Here is a 20,748-nt window from a genome sequence, read left to right as displayed (position 1 = left end):
TTCATAAAAATTATTTACATTTTTGCTTTTAGTAGTTTCTTAAACCGACTTATATTTCAAGTACCATATTGGTTCTCTTTGAAAATTTGCTCATTCATCCTTGAAATTTAAAATCTCCCGCTCTCTCACATACAAGTAACAGTGAAAGTGCATTGGAGAGACGCCATGATAGACCGTGTTTAAATAATTTATCTATATCTCTAGGTAGCATCTTGTCCTGCTGCCCTCTGGCGGTTAAGCTTGCTCATGATTCATCCTCATACGAAAGATTCTGTGTTTATTATATCACGATCTAATACAACGTCTTAAGTGATATTATTATATGTGAATAACTAAAGACAAAATCTGTTGGCATTGATACGTACTATAAGTACTACGAACGCTTGTGTTACTTCAACACAAGTGCGTGTACTGTGTGATACGTTTTATTCATTTGTAATGTAGTCAACACAGACTTGCTCTGACCAATCAGAGAGCTCTATTAGCCCTATGCCAGTGAGTTCACACGTCTTAATACTAATACTAATACTAGTTAGTAGTATTACTATGAATTTGTCTATTAAATGAAAAAAAAATACTTTTCAGGCGATTGTGCAAACGGAGGGCATAGAAGAGAACTTCACTTTGGGATTAGCAGCTTTATTGGCTGGGGACTTTGCAATGTTACCTTCTATTACGAAATTGAATAAAGTCGCACCCCCTGGTTGGTTAAATGGTGGGAAGAACAAAGGCCCATTAGGACTTCCAACAAATTTTATGCTTTATTTGAGACTCCGCTTTTTTTTACCGTCGCTCCGAGGAGTAAGGTAATATAATAATATTTTTATTTTTTGGCACATTAATAAAAACTCTACGAATTTGTAACTAAATATATTAAAATAAGCAAGTGTTAAAAAAGACAAACACATTTTTTTATGAAATTTTACCAAAATTAATTTTTCAACATAGAAGCTGGACTTCGAAGCACTTGTTGTATTTGCAACTACGTCGGTGTATTTTAGAGCAACAGTTAGTCTGCCCTTTATCGCAGTTGATCAATTTAACCGGACTTGCTCTCCAGGCTGAATTTGGAAACTATAATACAAATGTAAGTAGAATTATGAAGACTTATAAGTGCCTTATAACGGGATATTAACGCTAGCTGCTTGTTGTTTTCTCGATCGTTTTTGTTATGGTTTGAATGAAACTAGAACTTTAATGATTTACAAATCACATTGATTACGCTTGTACTAATTTATTCATCATTGATATTTTGATAATTGTGTTGCAAATACGAAAAAAAAGTAACGTTTGAATACTATACCCATAGATGTCGAAATTAAGGTTAATTTGTTACTGTTTCTTGAGAATAAAATTTTTTAAAAACAAAAAAGTTGCATGGAAAATTGTTTGTTTAAAAAGCAAAAGGTATTCCGATACCGGGAATCGAACCCGAGCCTCCTGGGTGAGAGCCAGGTATCCTAGCCACTAGACCATATCGGACTATGTTTCAGACCTCTCCATGGCCTTAGTTTGTGCGTGAAGTTATGAATGTATACTATAGAAGAAATTTTTATGAAAAAACTATTTCATAAGCCATCAAAATGTTGTTTTGCTTCAGACAGTAAATAACTTTTAAAAAAGAGCATCAAAGTTGTGTGTGATATAACTATGTCGGTCGATGAGATATACTGATTTATTAAAACAAGTGACATTATAAGTAATTTAATGAGCTAAATTTTTTCATTTCGGGGTAAAAACCGAGTTTTTGAGGAAAAAATGTAACACAAGCCAACACGATATCAACAATAATCAGGTTGATTTTATATAGAATTTTTCTTTTGAAAAAGTTTAAACTTTCTTCAAGTGTTTTTTTTCGAACATAAGTTTTATTTATTTTTTTCAAATTCATATTATTACAACCAGTAACAATTCTTTATTTACAGGAGCATGGCTGTGGTGATTATTTTTTGTTGGAACATTATGTACCCGAGTCATTAATTTTAAATTCTGAGGAGCAACAGTATCGTCATCCAGAATTACCTGACAGTGGCGAAGAATTACGCAAGCGATTACAACAATCTCATCGTGAGCGGCGAGGTTTGGATGCTAACAAAGCAGAAGAAATGTTTGTAACACATGCTCAAATGTTGACTGATTATGGAGCCCATTACTATATCGCCACAGTCGATACAAAAGAGATTGATAAAATCGTTGCTCGACAAAAAAAGTTTGCTAACCAGAATCAACAGCCGGTAAATAAGCTGTTTAACTTCTGAAATGCATAAAATATTAATAAAGTTTTAAAAATTGTATAATTTCAAACAAACTTTTAATAATTAATGTGAGTTTGCAAACCATATAACACTGTTTAATGATTTAATGCTTTTAGGACACAGAACAACAACGTCAGCAAGATGTTTACATCGAATCAGAGAACATTTATGACATCGACAAATGCTCAGACTATCCAATTTATGGAAAAATAGATTTTAATAGCTCGGAAACTCAAGAACAAAATCTTGAAGGTAGTCCTTATACTGATGAGCAAAAGATTATGATGTCAAAAAGCCCAACTAATACGGAAGATCAAATACACTCATCAATGAAAAAAACATCAGATGATGATAATAATAAAAATGCCAATATAAGTAACAATAAGAGTACTAGCAAAACAAGTAAATTTAAAAGAAGTGATAGTAATGTATGGCTTGCCATTCACTCTGAAGGGTTAAAAATCTTTGAAAGAGGTGGCCGGTTACGAGAAAGACTTGAGCTTGCAAAATTTCAGTGGAAAGATATTCAAACTCTTAGTTATGGAAAAAATTATTTAATGGTGTATACAAGGATAAATGGAAAGCGCTGCAAATTTAAACTCAGAATGGATCATCGAAAGTAAGACAGTTAGGATTCTCTTCAATATTAAAATTATCAAGACCTTATAACAAACAGTGTATAATGTTTCAATCAAAAACTAATGCATGACATAGCATATGAATTACAAACAGTCTATTTAAAATATCGTTAAATAATAATGATACAGTAAAATATTTTGAGCGTTCTATAAAAAAAACTATTCGTTTTAGGAGTTATTATGCTTTTATGCTAACATCATTGCACCATCAGTTTTTTCTAAAACTTCGTTCTGAACTAACATCACTTCAGGGTTTAGTAAAAGGTAAGCATATTGTTATTTTCACTCGCATAATAAGCCATACAGTTTGATTTACTGTCTACTTTTATTTTTATTCATGGAAACTCTGTTCATCTTTTACAGACTTTGGTGTACCGTTGGTGCTAGAACCAAACTCACCACAGTCGAAAACAAAAGCCGAAAGTGCCAAAACAAAAATTTCGATAGCTGATACAGTTAAAAAACAGCAGCTGTTGAACTACCCAATACGAATTGAAGAACAGCAGAATAAAGAGAATGAGAATCCATTAAAAGCTACAGAAGACAAAAAGCTAGAGATGAATGGCACAACAACAGTAGATTCACCCTCTACAAGTCCTGATGAAAATGTATTATACGCCCAAGTAAACACTCGACTAGAGCCTGAAGGTGAATCTCGTGACACGGAAGACGAGTCGGACCGTGCTTCTATCGTAAATAAGAATATTCTTTCGCAACCAAATATCAAGGGTTTGAAAGTATTTGATCAGACTGAGAGTGATAGATTATATAATTATGCAAATATTGGGATTCCTTATGCAGATGAAAAGGAAGAGTATGTTTATACTATTCCAAAGTCCTTTTCAACAAAGGATGTGGATGAATTGAATGAAAAAATAAAAAATCCTGAAGATCTGTATGCCGCGATAAATAAATCAGGACTGCCGAAAAAAAAAGATTTTACAGTGCCTAACGATGAACAATGGAAAGAAATAATAGTTAAGAAGAATGTAAACGTGGTAAGTACAGGTTTAAAATATATAATGTTTTAAAGCTTTAGTTTGTATTGTTTTTAAATTTTGATTTTTTTTTCCTCGTTTTTATACTTAAAAATGAATGTTATCATGAAATGTACTCAGTTGACAGTGTGTATGAATAAATATTATTTTTTATTAGGAAAAAATGGGTTCATCGATTTTTGGAGCTGATCGACTAAATAAAAATAATATTTCTCACAGCATATTTCGAGGTCTTGAAGTAAAAACGGATAGTCAATCTATGTACGGTAGCCTTGTACAGCAAAACCCTAACACCACAGATGACTTAGATCTAATGTCTCTCAAATCAGAGACTACGTCAGCAAAATCAACTGGTTCCCCTATGCCTGAAGCTTATGTACTTAGTAAGCGAATAAATTAATATTTATATGTAGCCATGTAAATTGCTGCTTACAATACATACAATTAATATTAAAAATGTCACATTCATCAGACACAGATCTTCGAACAGCTGAGGAGACATTTAGGATACCAAATGAAACAATGTCGACATCTTTGATCGCAAGGCTAGACGAACTTTCTTTTGCCGAAGAACGAATCCTTCGAACCATTAAGCTAGAAAGAGGCCACGGTGGTAGTATAGGTCTGCAAGTGACGGAGGGTAACGATGGTGGAGTTTATGTTCAGGCAGTTTCGGTTGGAGGCTCTGCCGATATGGCTGGAAACGTGAATAAAGGTGAGCAGCAAAGTACAGTCGGTACGGCTTAACTCTTTCCATTCTCAATAAGATAGTGTAGATGTCAGTCATGTTTAAGAATCTGGTTTAAAAATCTGTTAATTTCCTAAAATGTTATGACTCAATGATACGACATGTAGTTTTGAGGCAGCTGATTATAAAGCTTGCTAAATTGACAAGAAAAGGGTTTCTTATATCACACCTGTTATTTTAATCATTATTAAATAAACAATACAAACGTTATAGTAGATAAGTATTCTTATTCGCAGGTGATAGAATAGTCGCGATAAATGGACAGAATTTACTAAACCTTGGATATGAAGAATCTCTAAAGTTATTGCAAAGTTCATCTGAAACAGTTGAACTTGTATTATCTCAAGTTGTGCAACTGTGTGATGAAAATATCAAGGACTCCAACGATAATAATTACTTACCGTGAGAATCAATTATTGTTTTATTTATGCCACTCAATCTCTAATAATTTAGTAAATAACTGTAGTTGAATCGCATTAACCATTATTTAAAATAAGAATAACTGTGATGAGTAGTAATATAAACAAGTAATTAAATTTAATTACAGAAGCCTGAGATTTAACGTTTCTTCTGAAATTGATCATTCTGCTATTATGTCGTCAAAATGGTTACAAAAAACTGTAGATGTTGCTTCTGTACAAAATACATCTAGTGCTTATAGTAGCGCAGCATCGAGTGCAATGGGAAATCACAATATCAATAGTCTTTACGTTCCTGACATTGATGAAACTAACGCAATTCAGTCAGCCAGTATGTTATTAAGCTTAGAAGACTTAGATGTCAGTCGTACAAGTACTCAACAGGTCTTTATTTAATAATGTAAGTGTGATTACATTTGTTAAATAAAATTTTTTTTTAAAGAAGAGCATATATGTATAATTTTTCATGAAAATTTTATTTCTGTATCGAGAGCACATAGACGTAAAAGCTCAAACCACGAATACTTTCAATCGCTAATCACATTATGTTTATCCATTTAAAGAAGCCCCATATTATAGAAGCGAAACATTCAGTATTATTTAACATGTTTTTCGGTGTGGGTACATAGTGTTTATATTAGACTTAGATAAAATGAAATGTAAATATAATAAAACTAAAAAATGAGTTTTATAATTCAAGTTTTTACTTAAAATATAGCAAATTTTACTTAAAATATGTTTTAATTGTGTTAAAAACAAATTAATTCAATTTAATTTTTCTAAAAATATTTTGAGCACAAATATTTATATTGTACGAGTGTAAACGATAATGTAGTGCTATTATACACAATTAAATTACGATAAACTACAAGGTAAAATGCTTTTGCTTTTCTAGAAAAATTAACTGTATAGGACTATAAGTAATAGCCTAAAACCTGACTTTAAGTAATAAAAATTGTACAAGCTGAACGGTATAACTTTGTTTAATAAATAGTCAGACGAATGAGCTTTATACGCTTTGTCTTTGTTATTGACGGGCTGCAATTGAGAGGAGTATAGGTCGTGTATCACTTGTAAGGTATCAGCTCCAGTGCTTCGTCGTCAGTTCATGTTTGTACGAGCCTCGCGATTCTACACGTTTCCCTCTATTCCCTACCTAGTGCTAAGACTGCAAGTGCTTTGTTCTAAAAGCTTTTAGGTGGTTTACTTTTTCTGAACTTTTATTTCAACTCGTTATGCAAAAATGTTAGCCATTCCATTTTACTGTATGATTTAAAAGTGAAACTAAACATAAATACATGTTGCTCTTTTAATTATTAAAGCATAGTGAACGATGATGAATGAAAAATTAAAATTTTGTGACGCAGATAAGTCTTCACTTCCACCGCCAATACCACCACGCCGTAAAAGATGTAAAAGTGAGGTAGCAAGGGATCTGAATTCCATTCAATCACATGCAATAAAATGTGAACGCAAGCATCGATCAGCTCCACATCTACCAACTCCACCTCAACGATCTAAGACCGGAAAAAAAGTACCAGCATCATCGCAAAATCATTCAAAACGCTTAGCCTCATCTTTCAATCTCTATGACAGCCTCGAATGCAATCTTAGTAACCATGACAAAGTACTGCAGACTACGTCCTTTGAAAAAATTAATGAAAGTGATTATAACGGTAACGATACAGATATTAATATAGTAGAAGATCAAAAAAGATCAAAAAATGTAGAGAATCAGGGTCTAGAATTCAATGGCTCAAGTAGTAGTCGATCGAGTTCACCTTTTTTTAAGTCTTCCGAACCTAATAAGTATCCACCTTTATATTTCACTTTTGAAGATTATAAGATGGTTGTACAAGAATGTCCAAGGGAGATTGATAGATCTACTGAATATATACTAGAAAAAACTGAAGAAACGTCTAAGAAAATTGAAGAAGTATCAGAAAATTTTGATGAAATTACAAAGGAGGTTAAAGAAATAAATGAAAAAATAGAAGAAATATCGGAACAAGCGATGTTACCTTTTGTAGAAAATGTTCCGTTTGAAAATATTAGAGAAGAAATATATTTTCGTGTTACAACCACAAATCGACCGTTTGAAGAATGCCTTGGGCAATGGAATACTTTGTACACTAATGATAGTAAGTTAGTTGAGGAAGAGCAAAGTGATGAATACATCTTTGAAGATTATTTAGACAGGAGTAAACATCTAAATAGGCCACAGATTTTAAAACTCAACGAAGAGTTTCGTTCAATCCCTCAGGATGAAAATAGTGCATCGACAGAAAAATCAACTACGAAAGTGCGTTTTATTATAGAATCTCCCAGTACATCGACACCAGACATAGATCTCGATGATGATGGCAGTAGTTACATAAATTTTATTGAAAAGAAATTTTTAAGTTGTGAAAATTCGTCGGTACAATCATTTGAAATAATTGATGAAGATTTTGAGACTGTTGACAAAAAAGGGTCTAACATTAAACAACATGAAAATGACACAAATACCACAAGTAAATTTTATTTAGAAACTGTAGAGAATAAAGAAAATATGTCTGACAGTTTATATACATTAACAACAAATCCAATTAACGATTCGTGTTCTGAATGGGAAGAAGATTTTGATATATTTAGTTCAGCCACATTTATAGAAGATGAAGGTCAAATAGAATCACTAATTGAAGATAATCTTGAAGAATCTGAAAATACAAATGTTAAGCATAAACTTTACTCAGAGTTACATGCAAAAGATAAAGTATCTAATAAAATGAATGATGAATCATCAAAAAAAAAGACAAAGTTAATAGATTCTTCTTTTTATAACTTGTCAGAGGAAGATGAATGGCAATTGTATTTTGAAAAAGACCAAGTCAATTTAAAAGAAGATAGGATCCAACAAAACAAAAAATATCTTGAGCCAATTGCAATGATTGATCAACTTATCACATTCGATGATCGAGATGACACAGTAGACAACACAGAAAAGAATGACAACATGACTACAGAGAATATAAAACAACTTAACATCAGGATTGAAAGCTCTGCAAAAATTAAAGATGTAGCTGAAACTAATAGTTTATGTAATAAAAAAAAACCTTTTATAGTTCTAGATCTACATAAAATACCAATAATTGAAATATCTCCTGCTGAGGACAAACCAGTGCCTGAAAATACACCTCGAAACTCCTTTTTAGAAACAATGTTAAACGGTAATAACTTGTCTCAAAATTCATGGGTTACATCAACTGCAAATTGCGAAGTTGTAGCTACCCATCTAAAGCAAGATATGAGTGCTTCGGCAAATGAAATATACAGTTCTGAACCTCTTACCACTGATGTAAGTGAATTCTCTACCGAAACGGCAGTAGAGCCTACGAATAAGTCAAGCACTGAATCAACAGAATCTAGCATGAGAATAAAAGCCTTGGAAAAAATAAATACAAGCTTAAGTAAAAATAAAAGTGCTGGAGAAGTCAAAGGTGATGTATTGGATGAGCTTTTGGCTAACTTCAGTGCAATCAAATTAAAACCAGTGAAGACTACTGTTCATACGTTGTCTCGATTGCAAGACTATCGTGAATTGGATAAAGTAGATGAAAACAATATTAAAGTAAAGACTGACAAAAAAAATGAGATTAAGCAAGTGGGAAACATTTTAGATAATAACGAAGGTGTAAATTCAAATATTGATACCAAATCAGATTGTTTAACACAGCTGATGACAAACAGTAGCACTTTTGACATAATTAATGTATACAAAAACACGAGTGCCATAATAAAGGAAGCTTCGCATACCAAGCATAATGATAACGACAATAAGGCCACGACACCCATAGTTGTAACGAAGGACCAACCCCACGAGGCTGCTTCAATAATCCCCGGTAGTGTTAAGAACTACGTTAAATACTATGAGATTCAAAGTGAGATTTGTAGTATAGCTAAAGTTAAGGATAATCTTTTTAAAAAGCACAGTGAGTGCGAGCAAGAAAAAAATAAAACTAAATTGATTAAGACAAACGAAAAATTAAAGAAAAATACTAAAAATAGTGTAACACCGAAGAAAGAAGATGTTAAAAAAGCGGGAATCAAATTCAGCGACGATGCTAACAAAATTATGATCCAAAATTCTCCTTCACCTGTAAGTACTCTAATACCACTTATTCAGAAACAATCGTGTTTAAAAACTGAGCCAAGTCCAAAATTTGAGAGAAGAAAAAGTGTACAATTCGATAATGAGCATATAATTATGACTACTCGAAAAAAAGATAAGGAAAATGATAAGCAAAAGAACAAAGAAGAGGGAAAGTTACCATCATTTGCGGGAGGCATTACAGCAAAGCTGACAAAGAATACATCACTAATGAAATCTAGTGTTGATAAAGTAGAGCAGCAAAACGGATTAAAGTTGGATCAGCATTGTAACGACGAAGCCGCCATCATTTGTATTCAGGTAATAGAATTTCCAATATTTTTAACTTAATTTTAGAAAAAATGTGTGGCAATTAGTAAAAATTTGCGACTTTTATTTGCATTAACTACTGATATTTATTCGGTAAAATAGTTTCTAACCTTTTATATTGCAGAAATCGCCAGAAGCAATGGCAACATCTTATTCAGCAACACCAGGTAACCGAAGCTTTCTTCCACAAACCAAGACCCCACAAAGCAACCAAACCATTGTATTTTACTGCACCTTGTAAACAGTAGATTTTTTGAATAGGATTTTTCTAGAAATTTCCCAGCGATGCTCAATTAACAATATTATTTTTTGCCAAATGTAAACATAAATGTATGAATGAACCTTTTTCTCACACTCATCTTATATGGCTCACAACTTTTAAATTAAGACATTTAAAATTAATTTATTAATTTATACTATTATAAAACTGAAAAATTGAAGTTTTCTAAGGTGCGTGATAAAACGGTAATTAATTTATAATTTTTCTAGTTCAAGTATTAAAATCAACATATAGCGTCGCAAAATACTTACAAAATTTTCCCTTGGTGGTGTACACGAACTCAAACATATATGTAAATTCATATAAAATATAAACTCTCATGTACAAAGTACTTATCTGCGATTAGTCATAAGTGTATTATAACTTAGAAAAGTAGCTGCTGGCAGATAGATTAGACATTATTATTACATACATGTGTAACAAGTGATAAAGCAGTCTTTATTATGCACCACTGAGTTTTGAAATGACAACAAATTTTTTTCACAGTGCGATTATTGTTGTATCATTTAAGAAATATTGCATCATAAAAGAATGAAAATATCTTAATTTCTTGTTATGCATGCAATTTTGAAGTATATTACCAACTTATGTTTGTATAATGTACACTAAATATGTAAGATTATTATGATTGTGATTAATATAAATATTAATTTCATTATTGTGTAAGATTAATTACACTGATTTAATCATAATTTTTATCATCACCCGTTAAACATCTCAAAAAAGTATTATTTTGTTTATTAGTAAGTAATGAAAATTAGAATTTCATGCAAATGTGATGTTGTTGAGAAATCTTAAAAATATTTTATAACATTATTTTAATGTTCCTGAATATACATAAATATATAGTAATTATTTACTCTTGGCGATATTATACGTCTCAGGTCATTGATAATAATTGCTCTCAACGCACTCATACTTTGATTGATATAGCGAACTATGATTAAATACTGCATATTACAGCCACACGAGTTACATTGCAATTTGTAGGTGTATAAAGAAAAACGCAATATAAACTTCACTTGCAGCAGACTTGAGTGATAATTTTGTAACAATTTTTTTTAGATAGACAAATCTTTGAAAATATTAGTTTTATCAATGATAGTAAGTATTGTATGCGTACAGATATATGTAAAAATAATGACATGAGAAAATAAGAGCGTACGTGTAGATAGTTAAAATAATATTGTAATAAATAAAAGCCTTGTTTTTGCTAAAAAATTAGAGAAAAAAGACACATTTCGATTGGTGGAAAAGAAAACCTTTTTAGAATTGTTTTTACGCAAGATATAATACATAAAATAAATTAAAACATTAGCTCTTAAGTACAGACAAAAACAAATTTCATAGTTTATAGCTGTGTTTTATCGCAGATATTTGCAAGCAATTTTTTATTTTATCAGGCACATATAAGCGACATACAGAGAAAATAAGCTCACGATATTTGAAGCAAAACAATATTGTTATGGCATTTTGTAAAAGACATAAAAAAATCGTATTTAATAATATTTAACAAACTGTGTACTATCGTATAGACAAACATAGAACTATACTCAAATTGGATTGTGTTAGCAAAAATAACTACGATTTTAAATTAATGCACATGTTACAGTTTGATAGCGTTCAATCAAGACAAGTTCTCTTTTTAGTCCGTTGTGTATGTTTATATGATACCCACCGATAAACAAGTTCTTATTTTCTATGCTGTATACTTTTGCTGTTGATTTTATTTTTGATGTTGCGTGCAGGCATCGTTTATTTACTTAAAACGGAATAAAAAAGTATGAACTGAAACTCATCTAAATGTTTTTTTTATTAATTTCACAAAAATATTTTAAAAAATATTATGCAATTATCGATCACCACTATAATCTACATGACTTAATATAAGATTATTTTCTTCATAGTTTACAACTATTTTGTCAACAAATAACGGTAAAGTTTGAAACATTACACAAGATTTTTTAATGTTACAATCACGAATTTCTATTAGTTCTTGCTGATGCTATTCATTCTAATATTTAAAAGCCGCTACAGTAAAACCATGCACTTAACTGTTGGTCATGTGATTGAATTAATTAATAACACAATAAACAATCTGAGCCTTTTTAGCTCGTAAAAAAAGAAACACAAATAACATAAGAATTTCGGTTATGCAAGTTACGCATATTATATTTTTTAACGGAAAATCATAAGAAAATGCAATTGTTAGGTACTGCTCAGCCAATCATTTTAAATAGCGAGAGGGAATAAGGCAGACAGAACTACTCTTTGCTCTTGAGCTTTCGACACTTTGCTAATAATAATGCGCGCTCGGTAGCCAAGCTTTTTCTCGGTATCCAATGACTGAGCGAGAAGCAGCAAAAGGTTTTGCTCACGTGTGTGTACACTGTACTGACATCGATTCGTGAGGCACAAAGTATAAAATCCACCAATGAGAGAGGTTATTCAACCTTACTAGACAAAATGAATTAAAGGTTCAAATTTTCCACGTAACTAATTTATGTCAACACAGTGTACATGCGATCAAAATAAAAGCCGTCAACTAAAACTCCAAATCAGCCTATATGGGCTACAACAATAACAAAGTACTGTACTACTACTGCTACAACCAATCTGGTACTATCCGAATACAGGCCAACTGAATAGTTACTGAACGTTATGTGATGTACTTTTTTATGTTTTTCGAAAGTCGCTTATGTTATGTCGTATTGTTGATGAATGGCATGAAGGTCCTTTGCAAACATTTTTTTTTTTTAATATGTTACTCTGGATATAATTGGAATTGTTACTATTGAAATGACAGATGTTTAAATACGAATGCATGGGCATAAGATAAATAATTTTTTTTCGAGTTTACTTACGATTTAGCAGTGGATTGGCTAAAAACAATCACCATGTCAATAAATTTACTTTAATTTTTTTTAATTTATTGATCGCGTCCATCGATACCTCGAGACTCGTTTATCTGTAGCTTGAAATGAAGAGTCAAAATGAAAGAATATAGGTGGGGACCGAACTCCACCTCGAATTCTCGATGGGCAAATGAATAAGTACAGGGGAAGACAGAAAGGTACAGCTCATAATAATTGTGAGTTCTTCATTACTACTGCAGGACGAGGGAATCAAATGGAAAATCGCGAGAGCGAAAGACATGAGAGAAGCGAAAGGAATCCCACGAAGAAAGACGTGACTTGCAGCTTTGAACTCTACTCGCGAGGATAAAAGAAAGCCGAAGACAAGATCCACCGGGAGAGAACGTGGAAGAAGAGAAGAGCGTGCAACTTATCGGAGAATGACAGAGGCACTGGACTACTGCTATTTTCTCTCTCTCTCTCTCTCTCTCTCTCTTCCACTTTCTCTATTTCCTCAATCCTCCTTTTGCTCGACTACAAGAGTCACTGAAGACTTTTAACCGGAAGATTACAGAAGTTTCTCTCCACTGGTCTTTGTCGAAGCTCCACCTGGCTGGATTGATTAAACAACGATTCACAATTTGAAAATACAGTTGCATTAGGAGAAATCAAATTTCTAGCTTGTTTAATTTTGTATAAAATTTCGTAGTATTAAATACTTAAAGATATCGGTATGGTTTTTGAAGAATTATGTTTTTTGTTTTAAATCTACTGATTTACGCTTGTTGCCTATAGTTATAGTCTCTTGAAGAGTCAATGATTGCACACAATAATTTTTCTATATAACAGTGTTGTCACTTTTAGACCAACTTTAATGGATGTTATGATTTGTGGTATTCAATTTGCATGGGAGTTAAAAATAAATTAGCAGTATAATCTAAGTAGGGTAAGGTCCGAATCAATCAAAATGTTTTATACGTCAATATTAAGAAATAGTCAAAAATGGGTATAGTCACAAACAAACGCAAAATTTTTTTTAGCTTCAATCGAGACTGTTGTTTTCTTGGCTGTTAAATATCCAGATGAGTACATCTTTACGTACAAAAAAAAATATCGTTTTTGACAGTTATTTCTTTATTTCTATACTCACTCATACAATAAATAAAAATTTTAAGGCTAAAAAGGTTCACTTTTCATCTTCAGTTTCTGATCTACCAACTTTTATTAAAATCTGAATCGTAATTTCTTTGAAAATTAAATTTTAATGCAATTTTTCGTAAAAGCCTGTATTAAATGCATCAAAATAAAAACCATCATAGTTTTTCTTTAACGCTGTATAGGCTAGCCAAATTTTAACTGAGTCATTTTGACAGTAATACCTGAGAGTGAACCGAATTTTATTAAAATCTGGACCATAATTAGAGTGTCAATAGCAATACCTTAATGTTAAGAGTATAATGTATTTTTTTAAGGATGTTTCTGACAAGGGATCTCAAACAAAATTGTTTGGACGTTACTCTGAAGGAAAAAAAGAGATAAAAAAAGATTGTCACTGGTAAACATCAACCAAACCAGTTTAACAACTTTCAGTGCACCAAATGGTACATTTTAAACATCTTAACATTGTTTATTTAAGAAAAAAACTCACTCTTTCTCAACATATCAGACTCAGACAATTTTAAATAAAATTGATTAAAGTAACAAAAAAAACAAAAACAAATCTGTATCAGATTTTATAACTTCAAAAGTTACGTAAGTAACAAACAAGCAGGGTGTAGGGGTGATGAGGAAGAGAGGAGAGAGAGAGAGAGAGAGTTAGCGGCATCAAAATATAAGTAAAAGAAGAAGAACAGTAGTTTTAAAGGAACGCTGAAAAAGTCCGTGACACAAGTGCCACGTGCTTTCCGTGCTAGCGCAATCTCGAAATTTTACGCAGCCATCCCACGAATCCCCGCTGGGGATTTATTTTGAGCGAGGTGCGCACGTGACGTCATAAGCGCGCGAGTGGACCGCGGCTCTACTATTGCTGCCACTGCTATGCTGTCGGTCGCATCGTAGGCAGCACACACAGCCACAGTCGTGATATACACGTGACGTGCGAATCTCCAGACTCTTTAAACTTGTTCGTTTAGTAACATGTCGAGTGTTATACAGATCATAAACCAATTCGTTTTCCACCATGTCAAGCGTGCCGTCTGTCAGTCAGTTCGCATGAGTTGACCGTGTTCTTGTGCAGTTAAGTGCTACAGCTATCCGTATCATTTCTCTTCATCCTCTCATCCTCTCTTATCGTCGTGCATACGTCTCTACGTGGGTGAAAAGAGAGCAGTAGTCGAGAGCTCAGGTATGTTTAAAAAACGACCATAGTGCTACTTTCCTTCGACGCTGAGAAGGAAGTAGATTAGAAGAGGAGGTGGAGGAGAATAAGAGCAGTAGTGCTTGAGACGAAAAGTTCGAGAGACTTGATAATCAGTTGCTGACGCGATCGAGATTACAAGCTAGTGTGACAAGGGAGTCTAAAATACCTATCGATTAGTTACTTTTTTGAAATTTGAGTACTGATAGATTTAGCCTCGGATTTAGCTAGTTTGAGTATCCTTCCAAATATTATTTGTTAAATTTTAGAATCGAACATCACATGTTTCCAAGACTGTTTTTTAAAAGACGAGAATTCAATTGCAGAGTTAAAAGAAAACTGGGGAAAAAAGATGTAAGATTCCTTAGAATTGAAAAAACAAGTCGGTAAACATCATTGAAACGCTCGGAGAAGCCAGAGCTCATATTGTTAAGCTGCCAAGAGAGCGGCCGCAATGAAAAAACAGCTTTATATAAGCTGCATTGTAATAATTTTCTTAGATGCAGACTCTTGAATTGAGCGAAATCAAATGAGCCAAAAAAACAAGTAGTACGGATGACCGAGAAGGTACGAGCAAGAAAGCCGATAACCATTTGATTCTAAAGTATCACGAACAACCTGCAAGGTCACCTCGTGGAAAGCACGCAGGTACTACTAAAGAGATAAACGGATTTCGAATGCCAGAAAGGCGAAGAACCTTCGAGGAAAGTGATTAAAGACAACTGCCATAATTGTCAGCCATGAAGACGACTCACCATCCCTTGATCTTGGCGACGGCTCGGCGCGTCAGGAGGGACTCGCTCGATACTCCAACCCCCGAAGAACCGGTGATACGCCTTAAGTTAGACAAACCACCACACTGGGAGTGGCAGCTGACCACGTCAGCTGACATCCTTCCGGTAATCCAGCTCCTGGACAGAGATGGAAAGCTGCTGGTAGAAACTAGTGCTGGTGTAGCTCAGCGGGCTCGGGGCTCCTTCCACGACGGCCTCAAATACCACGAGTCCTTTCCTGAGCGGTTGGAGGAAGCCTTTTTGGACCCACCCCTTTTTAAAACCTCTACGCTCGGCAATCGCAACTACGAGGGCTTTAGCTCAAAGTTTGGCTCCTTGGGCTGCGGTTTTCCGCCACGCAAATCACGCAGCGACGCCACCATCTCCTCCTCGTCCTTGTCCAAGCGACACAAGACGCGTAAGCGTCACTCGTCCAACGATTCCAAAACCTCTCTCTTGAACGCAGCTACGCCGGTGAAAAAAAATGAAGATGCGGCGACGGTGGCTGAGAGGTACTCGGCCAGCGATTACTTGCGCCAGCAGATACTCGACAACTTGGATAAGCGGAATAGCGATACTGCTGAGCCAAGGCCGGTTGAAGTGGCGTGCGCCAGATACAAGAAGATGAAAGCATATTTGCGAAGCCAGAGCGAAGGTGCCCAGCCCACCGAAAATGAGGAGCTACCGAGATATTACAAAGGCCGAGCAGTCAATGGGAATCCAATACTAGCCAACAAGAAGCTCAGCAAAGAGGACCTGGATAAAATCAGGAGCTTTCTGAAGGAGAAGATTCAGGCAAAAATGCTGGAGGAAGAGAAGATTTTGCAGCGCATCCCACCAGATAGTTACTTTGATGTGCCAGAGAATGGCATTACAGAGAGGCATTCGGACCGAGCTTGCGAGGATGAAAGGCAACTGGCTTTACAAAACTACACGATAAGGAAAATATGTAGCGATGCGAATATAAGGTTCGAGCCTGAAGTTTACGAGGCTTCGAAAAGAAAATTAAAAGCCAGGCAGCAGCAGCAACAGAAACCTTTAAAGAAAAGTTTTTCAGCCTCGGACAGGAAAAAATTTTATAGGAAAACGAAAAGCGACGTCTTGCTAAGCCACAGAACGGCCGGAGGTGGCGTCGACTCGGAAAATGATTGTCCAGCAAGCACCAACCGCCCGACTCAGTGCATAAGAAGTCAGGATAATTTCGAAAGATCGTGGCGAGAGTACAGGGAGCGTAAGAGACAGGAACGCCTCCAGAGAGAGCAGCATGAGCTGGCTGAAGAGGATTTTATGAAGAGGCCTAGATGGAAAGATTATCAGCGAGCCTCTTGTAGCACGAGGAATTGCAGGATCTGCGAGAACGTAAAGAGATGCGTTGACCCGATGAAGGAGGACAACTCGAAAAACCGATCAAACGAGGACGATGAAAGACCTGGTACCAGTTTACAAGAGAACTATATCGTGGTCGATTTTTCAAAGAATGAAAAGATGAAGACTACCAAAGAGAAGGACTGTACATATGGCGTGAGGTCGCCAGACTTTGGTTATAATTCCATATCGAAGAGAGATTTTAAAGTTAACGATGACTATGTTGATTCGTGTGCTAACTCGAATATTAAGAAGAGTGACACTTTCAAGGTTATTGATGGTGCAGATGGCGAAGGCAGTGACGAGATATGTTATGACTACAAGAATAAAACGAATGAAGAAATAGCGAGGGATTACCTCAAACGAGTTTACGAACTTTTGCGCAGGCGACAGTACGAGGCAAAGAAACCAACAGTGGCCTGCATCGTTGAAAAGTGCGAGGATACGTCGTCCTCGAACTGTTTACAGGATGAAAAAGTTCAGAACAAAAGACGCCACCGACGAAAGAAAATTGATGGATTCAATGAAGGTAATTGATAAATTGATACGAATTTTTCTATATAAATGTATTGAAATAAATTTTACGAAGGTATCTAACTAAAAAATGTCATATCTTCAAGACTCGTCGTGGAATCAGTTTTTCACAAAACATACGATACCATGACACTTAAAAAATGATGAAAAGAATATTTCGGATGAAAAAGTGTGTTTACAAATTGCGAGGTAGCACAGATCCCATGCTAATGTTCTGGTTTTTAAAATGCTAAAATTACACTGTTTCCACAATATATTCAGTCTGGACAATGCGAAAATACGAAATCAAAATTCGTGCATTTATTTGTATGGCACAGTAGCAACACTGGTAAAATAACTTTTGTAAAAATAGCTCCTCAATCTATATCTGTTGTGTTTGGGTGTTTTGGTATCAAAAATTAAAAACGAAGAAAATTACAGGCTCGCAGTGGGTGTTTCAAGCTCTGCAAGACTCTTTGGTTTTTTTTTTTTTTTTTCTCAAGGAAGATGGAAAGAGCATAGCGTCGAAAGACGCAAACTTAGAAAAAGTTATCTGTCTCGCCTAAACTAGATGACCTTTCCGAGCAAGGTTTCATTTACAGGTTCATATTTTTGCATCTTTCACTCCGTTAGCCACTTTGAAATATTAAAACGTCGCGCGTCGCTGTCGTCACTATTCTGTCACAAAGTAAACTTTTTTGCACTGTGTAAATGGAGCACGATGCTCGTCTTAAGCATGGCCCATTTTATGATGACGTTGGTCTAAACTACATTTGTAATATATCTATGAAGTTAAGGTTTTATGAATGCATAACATATCTTTGTGATATAAAAGACTGACTATAATTGGAACAAGTACTACATGGTCAAAAATATGAAACATTATTTTTAGGGCTCTAATCGACAGGATCATTTTCAGTTGGTTACATAAATTTACCATTTTCAAGTTAATCATTCCGAAAATCAACTTTATTCAGCGTTCAATTACTGTACTAAGCGATAAAGGTACAAGGGAAATACTTGCGAAATAGAAACAAAGCCAAAACGAAGTGATAAACAACCACACCTTCGATAATTCCTCCTGCGGTTCTCTTAAGGGACTAAAAAAATAAACGATTCATGGTAGGATAGAGACTTTAAGCTCGATGTGGTAATGTTGGTGGTTAGAAAAGGCTACGTGGCACCCTGCCACTATGATGCATTAAACGTGCAAAAACGCCATTACGATCTGGATTCTTGGCAGGGCGCCGCAATTCTCATTTCCATTTCCTCGATCCACCGTCGATCAAGGGAGCACGAGAAAAAGAGCCACAAAACGAGGGATGAGCAGGATAAAAAGTCAGAGTGGGTATATATACCTACAGAGCTTCAGAGTAAAAAAAGTCAACTTCTTTCTAGCTCCACCGAGAAAAATTAATTTACTCTTCGAGTGCCGAGTGGGGCAAGAGCCAAGCCCTGAAAGATCTCGAGTAAACCACCAAGCTGATGTACAGTGATTATTTGGTGGAGAAGATTTTTGCTTATAGTTTTGTTTCGTTTTATTTATTTACTTATCCATCTTCGCGAAAATATTCACATCCACTTGCAGTAGTAAAATATAAGATTTAATGACTGACTCTGTGTGAATGTTACTACACATAAAAAGTTTATCAATTGGTCAGTAAGGCTTGTTTATCTATTGGCAAATGATGCTCTTGGTAGGTTAAAATGCAAGTGGTGTCTGTTTGCTACGGTACAAACAAGCCGGTTCAGCCAAAGTCAACAAACCCATTTGTCTGACCACACGCGGTCCTTTCTACTTATTTAACTCGTCATGAACGAACCACCGCACTTAAAAGAAGCACTCGAGCTTACAAAATGTTGCAAGGCTATGTAAAAATGTTGGTATCTCATGTATCGAAGTCGGTATTTGGAAAAAAAGTTTCGGCACTACTACGGTCTTACATTCCCAAGCACTGCTTTATCTGCAAATTTATTACTAAGCTACAGCTTGTCAGACTTTTTTCACGAGAAACTATAGCTAAGGAACTTTTTTCCGAACAATTTTCTAAACCGGAAATGACGACAACCACGTTGGTGGTGTAGTATAAGGCAGTGGCGACAACGGCGGCAACGATTATATATTTCGCGAAGAAAAACGGATGAATGGTACATCTTGGCGGCAACGGCAGTGTTTTATCGAGCATGTCTCTGCGCCTGCACTCTGATTAAATGTGCCAAAGCTTGTGGGATGTTTTTCCTTGGGCACATACAAAGCCACGCCCACGGGTTTAGCAATCTTGGATTTGTAAATCCGATGTGTCGTCATAGAGAGGGGAGCCAAAGAGAAGGGGGTGAAAAAATGCAAAGGGAACCCGCCTGATGCATTGGTAGGTCCTTGCCAGATGTCTCCTGGCGCCTTGTACTCTCAACTCTGTGGTGATGTCCTATAGGTACTGCTATAGGAAAATTAAGTTGTAAAATGACTGGTGATTTTTCTTGCGATTTATAAAATGTGATTCATGTGATTAAACTTTGATAAAAATGTTAAAAATAAGGCTAATGTTGATCTCGCTTCCAGGAGAAAGTTGATTTTTTTTTAACGTCCAGTTGACTCCCAGATCATAAAAGGTCATTGAAGTGTATGGTCATCTTTCTTAACTCTGAACTCTCGGCTCATGAAAATATATTATCGAATTGGCTAGGGTCTATAAAAAAGTATGAATTAGAGCTGATAAGTTATCCTTATAGTAAATATTTATAACGGAAAATTTAAGACGTTAGCTGAAATGTTAAGTATACAAGGTAAGACTTTTTTGTTTTTTTTTTTATGGAAATTCTAACGAACTATACGTATAATGATTCTGCACTTATGTGCTATCGTGATTGGTATAGGGAAAAATTGCCTCAGATTTATAGTAAATCAATCACTTACACAGCAATGAGGTTATTTCATTTTATATGGCTTTTGAAGGATCAGACTATAGTTGGAAATATGCATATGCGAAATTAGTTTTCCAGAGATGCGAACCAAGTGTGTAAAGACCAGATATCAAACGCGTAAACATGTGAGCACCGTGAGCACCTAGACTTTTCAGTACGTGGGCAAA

At 34.8% G+C, this 20,748-nt stretch overlaps 3 protein-coding genes and 1 non-coding gene across 4 annotated transcripts in view; 3 read left to right on the top strand and 1 right to left on the bottom strand.

Annotated features, from left to right (window-relative positions):
* The window catches only part of LOC106639698 (uncharacterized), a 107,394-nt gene extending 100,886 nt beyond the window's left edge, over window positions 1-6,508 (top strand). Inside the window, exons 10-20 of the mRNA XM_089596228.1 lie at window positions 586-806; window positions 949-1,087; window positions 1,926-2,234; window positions 2,372-2,874; window positions 3,066-3,157; window positions 3,257-3,891; window positions 4,049-4,287; window positions 4,332-4,606; window positions 4,876-5,041; window positions 5,187-5,458; window positions 6,426-6,508. Coding sequence (XP_089452354.1) covers window positions 586-806; window positions 949-1,087; window positions 1,926-2,234; window positions 2,372-2,874; window positions 3,066-3,157; window positions 3,257-3,891; window positions 4,049-4,287; window positions 4,332-4,606; window positions 4,876-5,041; window positions 5,187-5,454 — 2,847 coding nt within the window. The 3' untranslated portion in view covers window positions 5,455-5,458; window positions 6,426-6,508. The remainder of the gene's footprint in view (window positions 1-585; window positions 807-948; window positions 1,088-1,925; window positions 2,235-2,371; window positions 2,875-3,065; window positions 3,158-3,256; window positions 3,892-4,048; window positions 4,288-4,331; window positions 4,607-4,875; window positions 5,042-5,186; window positions 5,459-6,425) is intronic.
* On the bottom strand, window positions 1,411-1,482 carry TRNAE-CUC (transfer RNA glutamic acid (anticodon CUC)). Its single transcript has one exon. It is a non-coding gene; the product is annotated as a tRNA-Glu (tRNA).
* LOC106639697 (uncharacterized) lies at window positions 6,182-11,171 on the top strand. Its single transcript, XM_014353449.2, has 2 exons — window positions 6,182-9,508; window positions 9,642-11,171. The coding sequence occupies exons 1-2, from the start codon at window positions 6,392-6,394 to the stop codon at window positions 9,756-9,758; spliced, it is 3,234 nt and encodes a 1,077-aa protein (XP_014208935.2). The 5' UTR covers window positions 6,182-6,391; the 3' UTR covers window positions 9,759-11,171.
* A 4,502-nt stretch (window positions 11,172-15,673) lies between these two features.
* Window positions 15,674-20,748, top strand: part of LOC106645573 (uncharacterized) — a 273,368-nt gene continuing 268,293 nt past the window's right edge. Inside the window, exon 1 of the mRNA XM_089596171.1 lies at window positions 15,674-17,675. Within this exon, the coding sequence (XP_089452297.1) occupies window positions 15,749-17,675 (1,927 nt within the window). The 5' untranslated portion in view covers window positions 15,674-15,748. The remainder of the gene's footprint in view (window positions 17,676-20,748) is intronic.

This window comes from Copidosoma floridanum, unplaced genomic scaffold (assembly GCF_036245765.1).
Source record: "Copidosoma floridanum isolate Cflo_tuat_1 unplaced genomic scaffold, Cflo_Japanese_pri ptg000030l, whole genome shotgun sequence".
NCBI classification, from domain to species: Eukaryota; Metazoa; Arthropoda; class Insecta; order Hymenoptera; family Encyrtidae; genus Copidosoma; species Copidosoma floridanum.
This window is presented reverse-complemented; position numbering and strand designations above follow the sequence as displayed.

What these genes read in the sequence shown, in the direction of transcription:
- LOC106639697 (XM_014353449.2), top strand. Translation starts at nt 6,392, where the DNA reads ATGATGAATGAAAAATTAAAATTTTGTGACGCAGATAAGTCTTCACTT. An exon ending in CCGCCATCATTTGTATTCAG is followed by an intron (nt 9,509 to 9,641) that starts GTAATAGAATTT and finishes TTTATATTGCAG; the next exon opens with AAATCGCCAGAAGCAATGGC.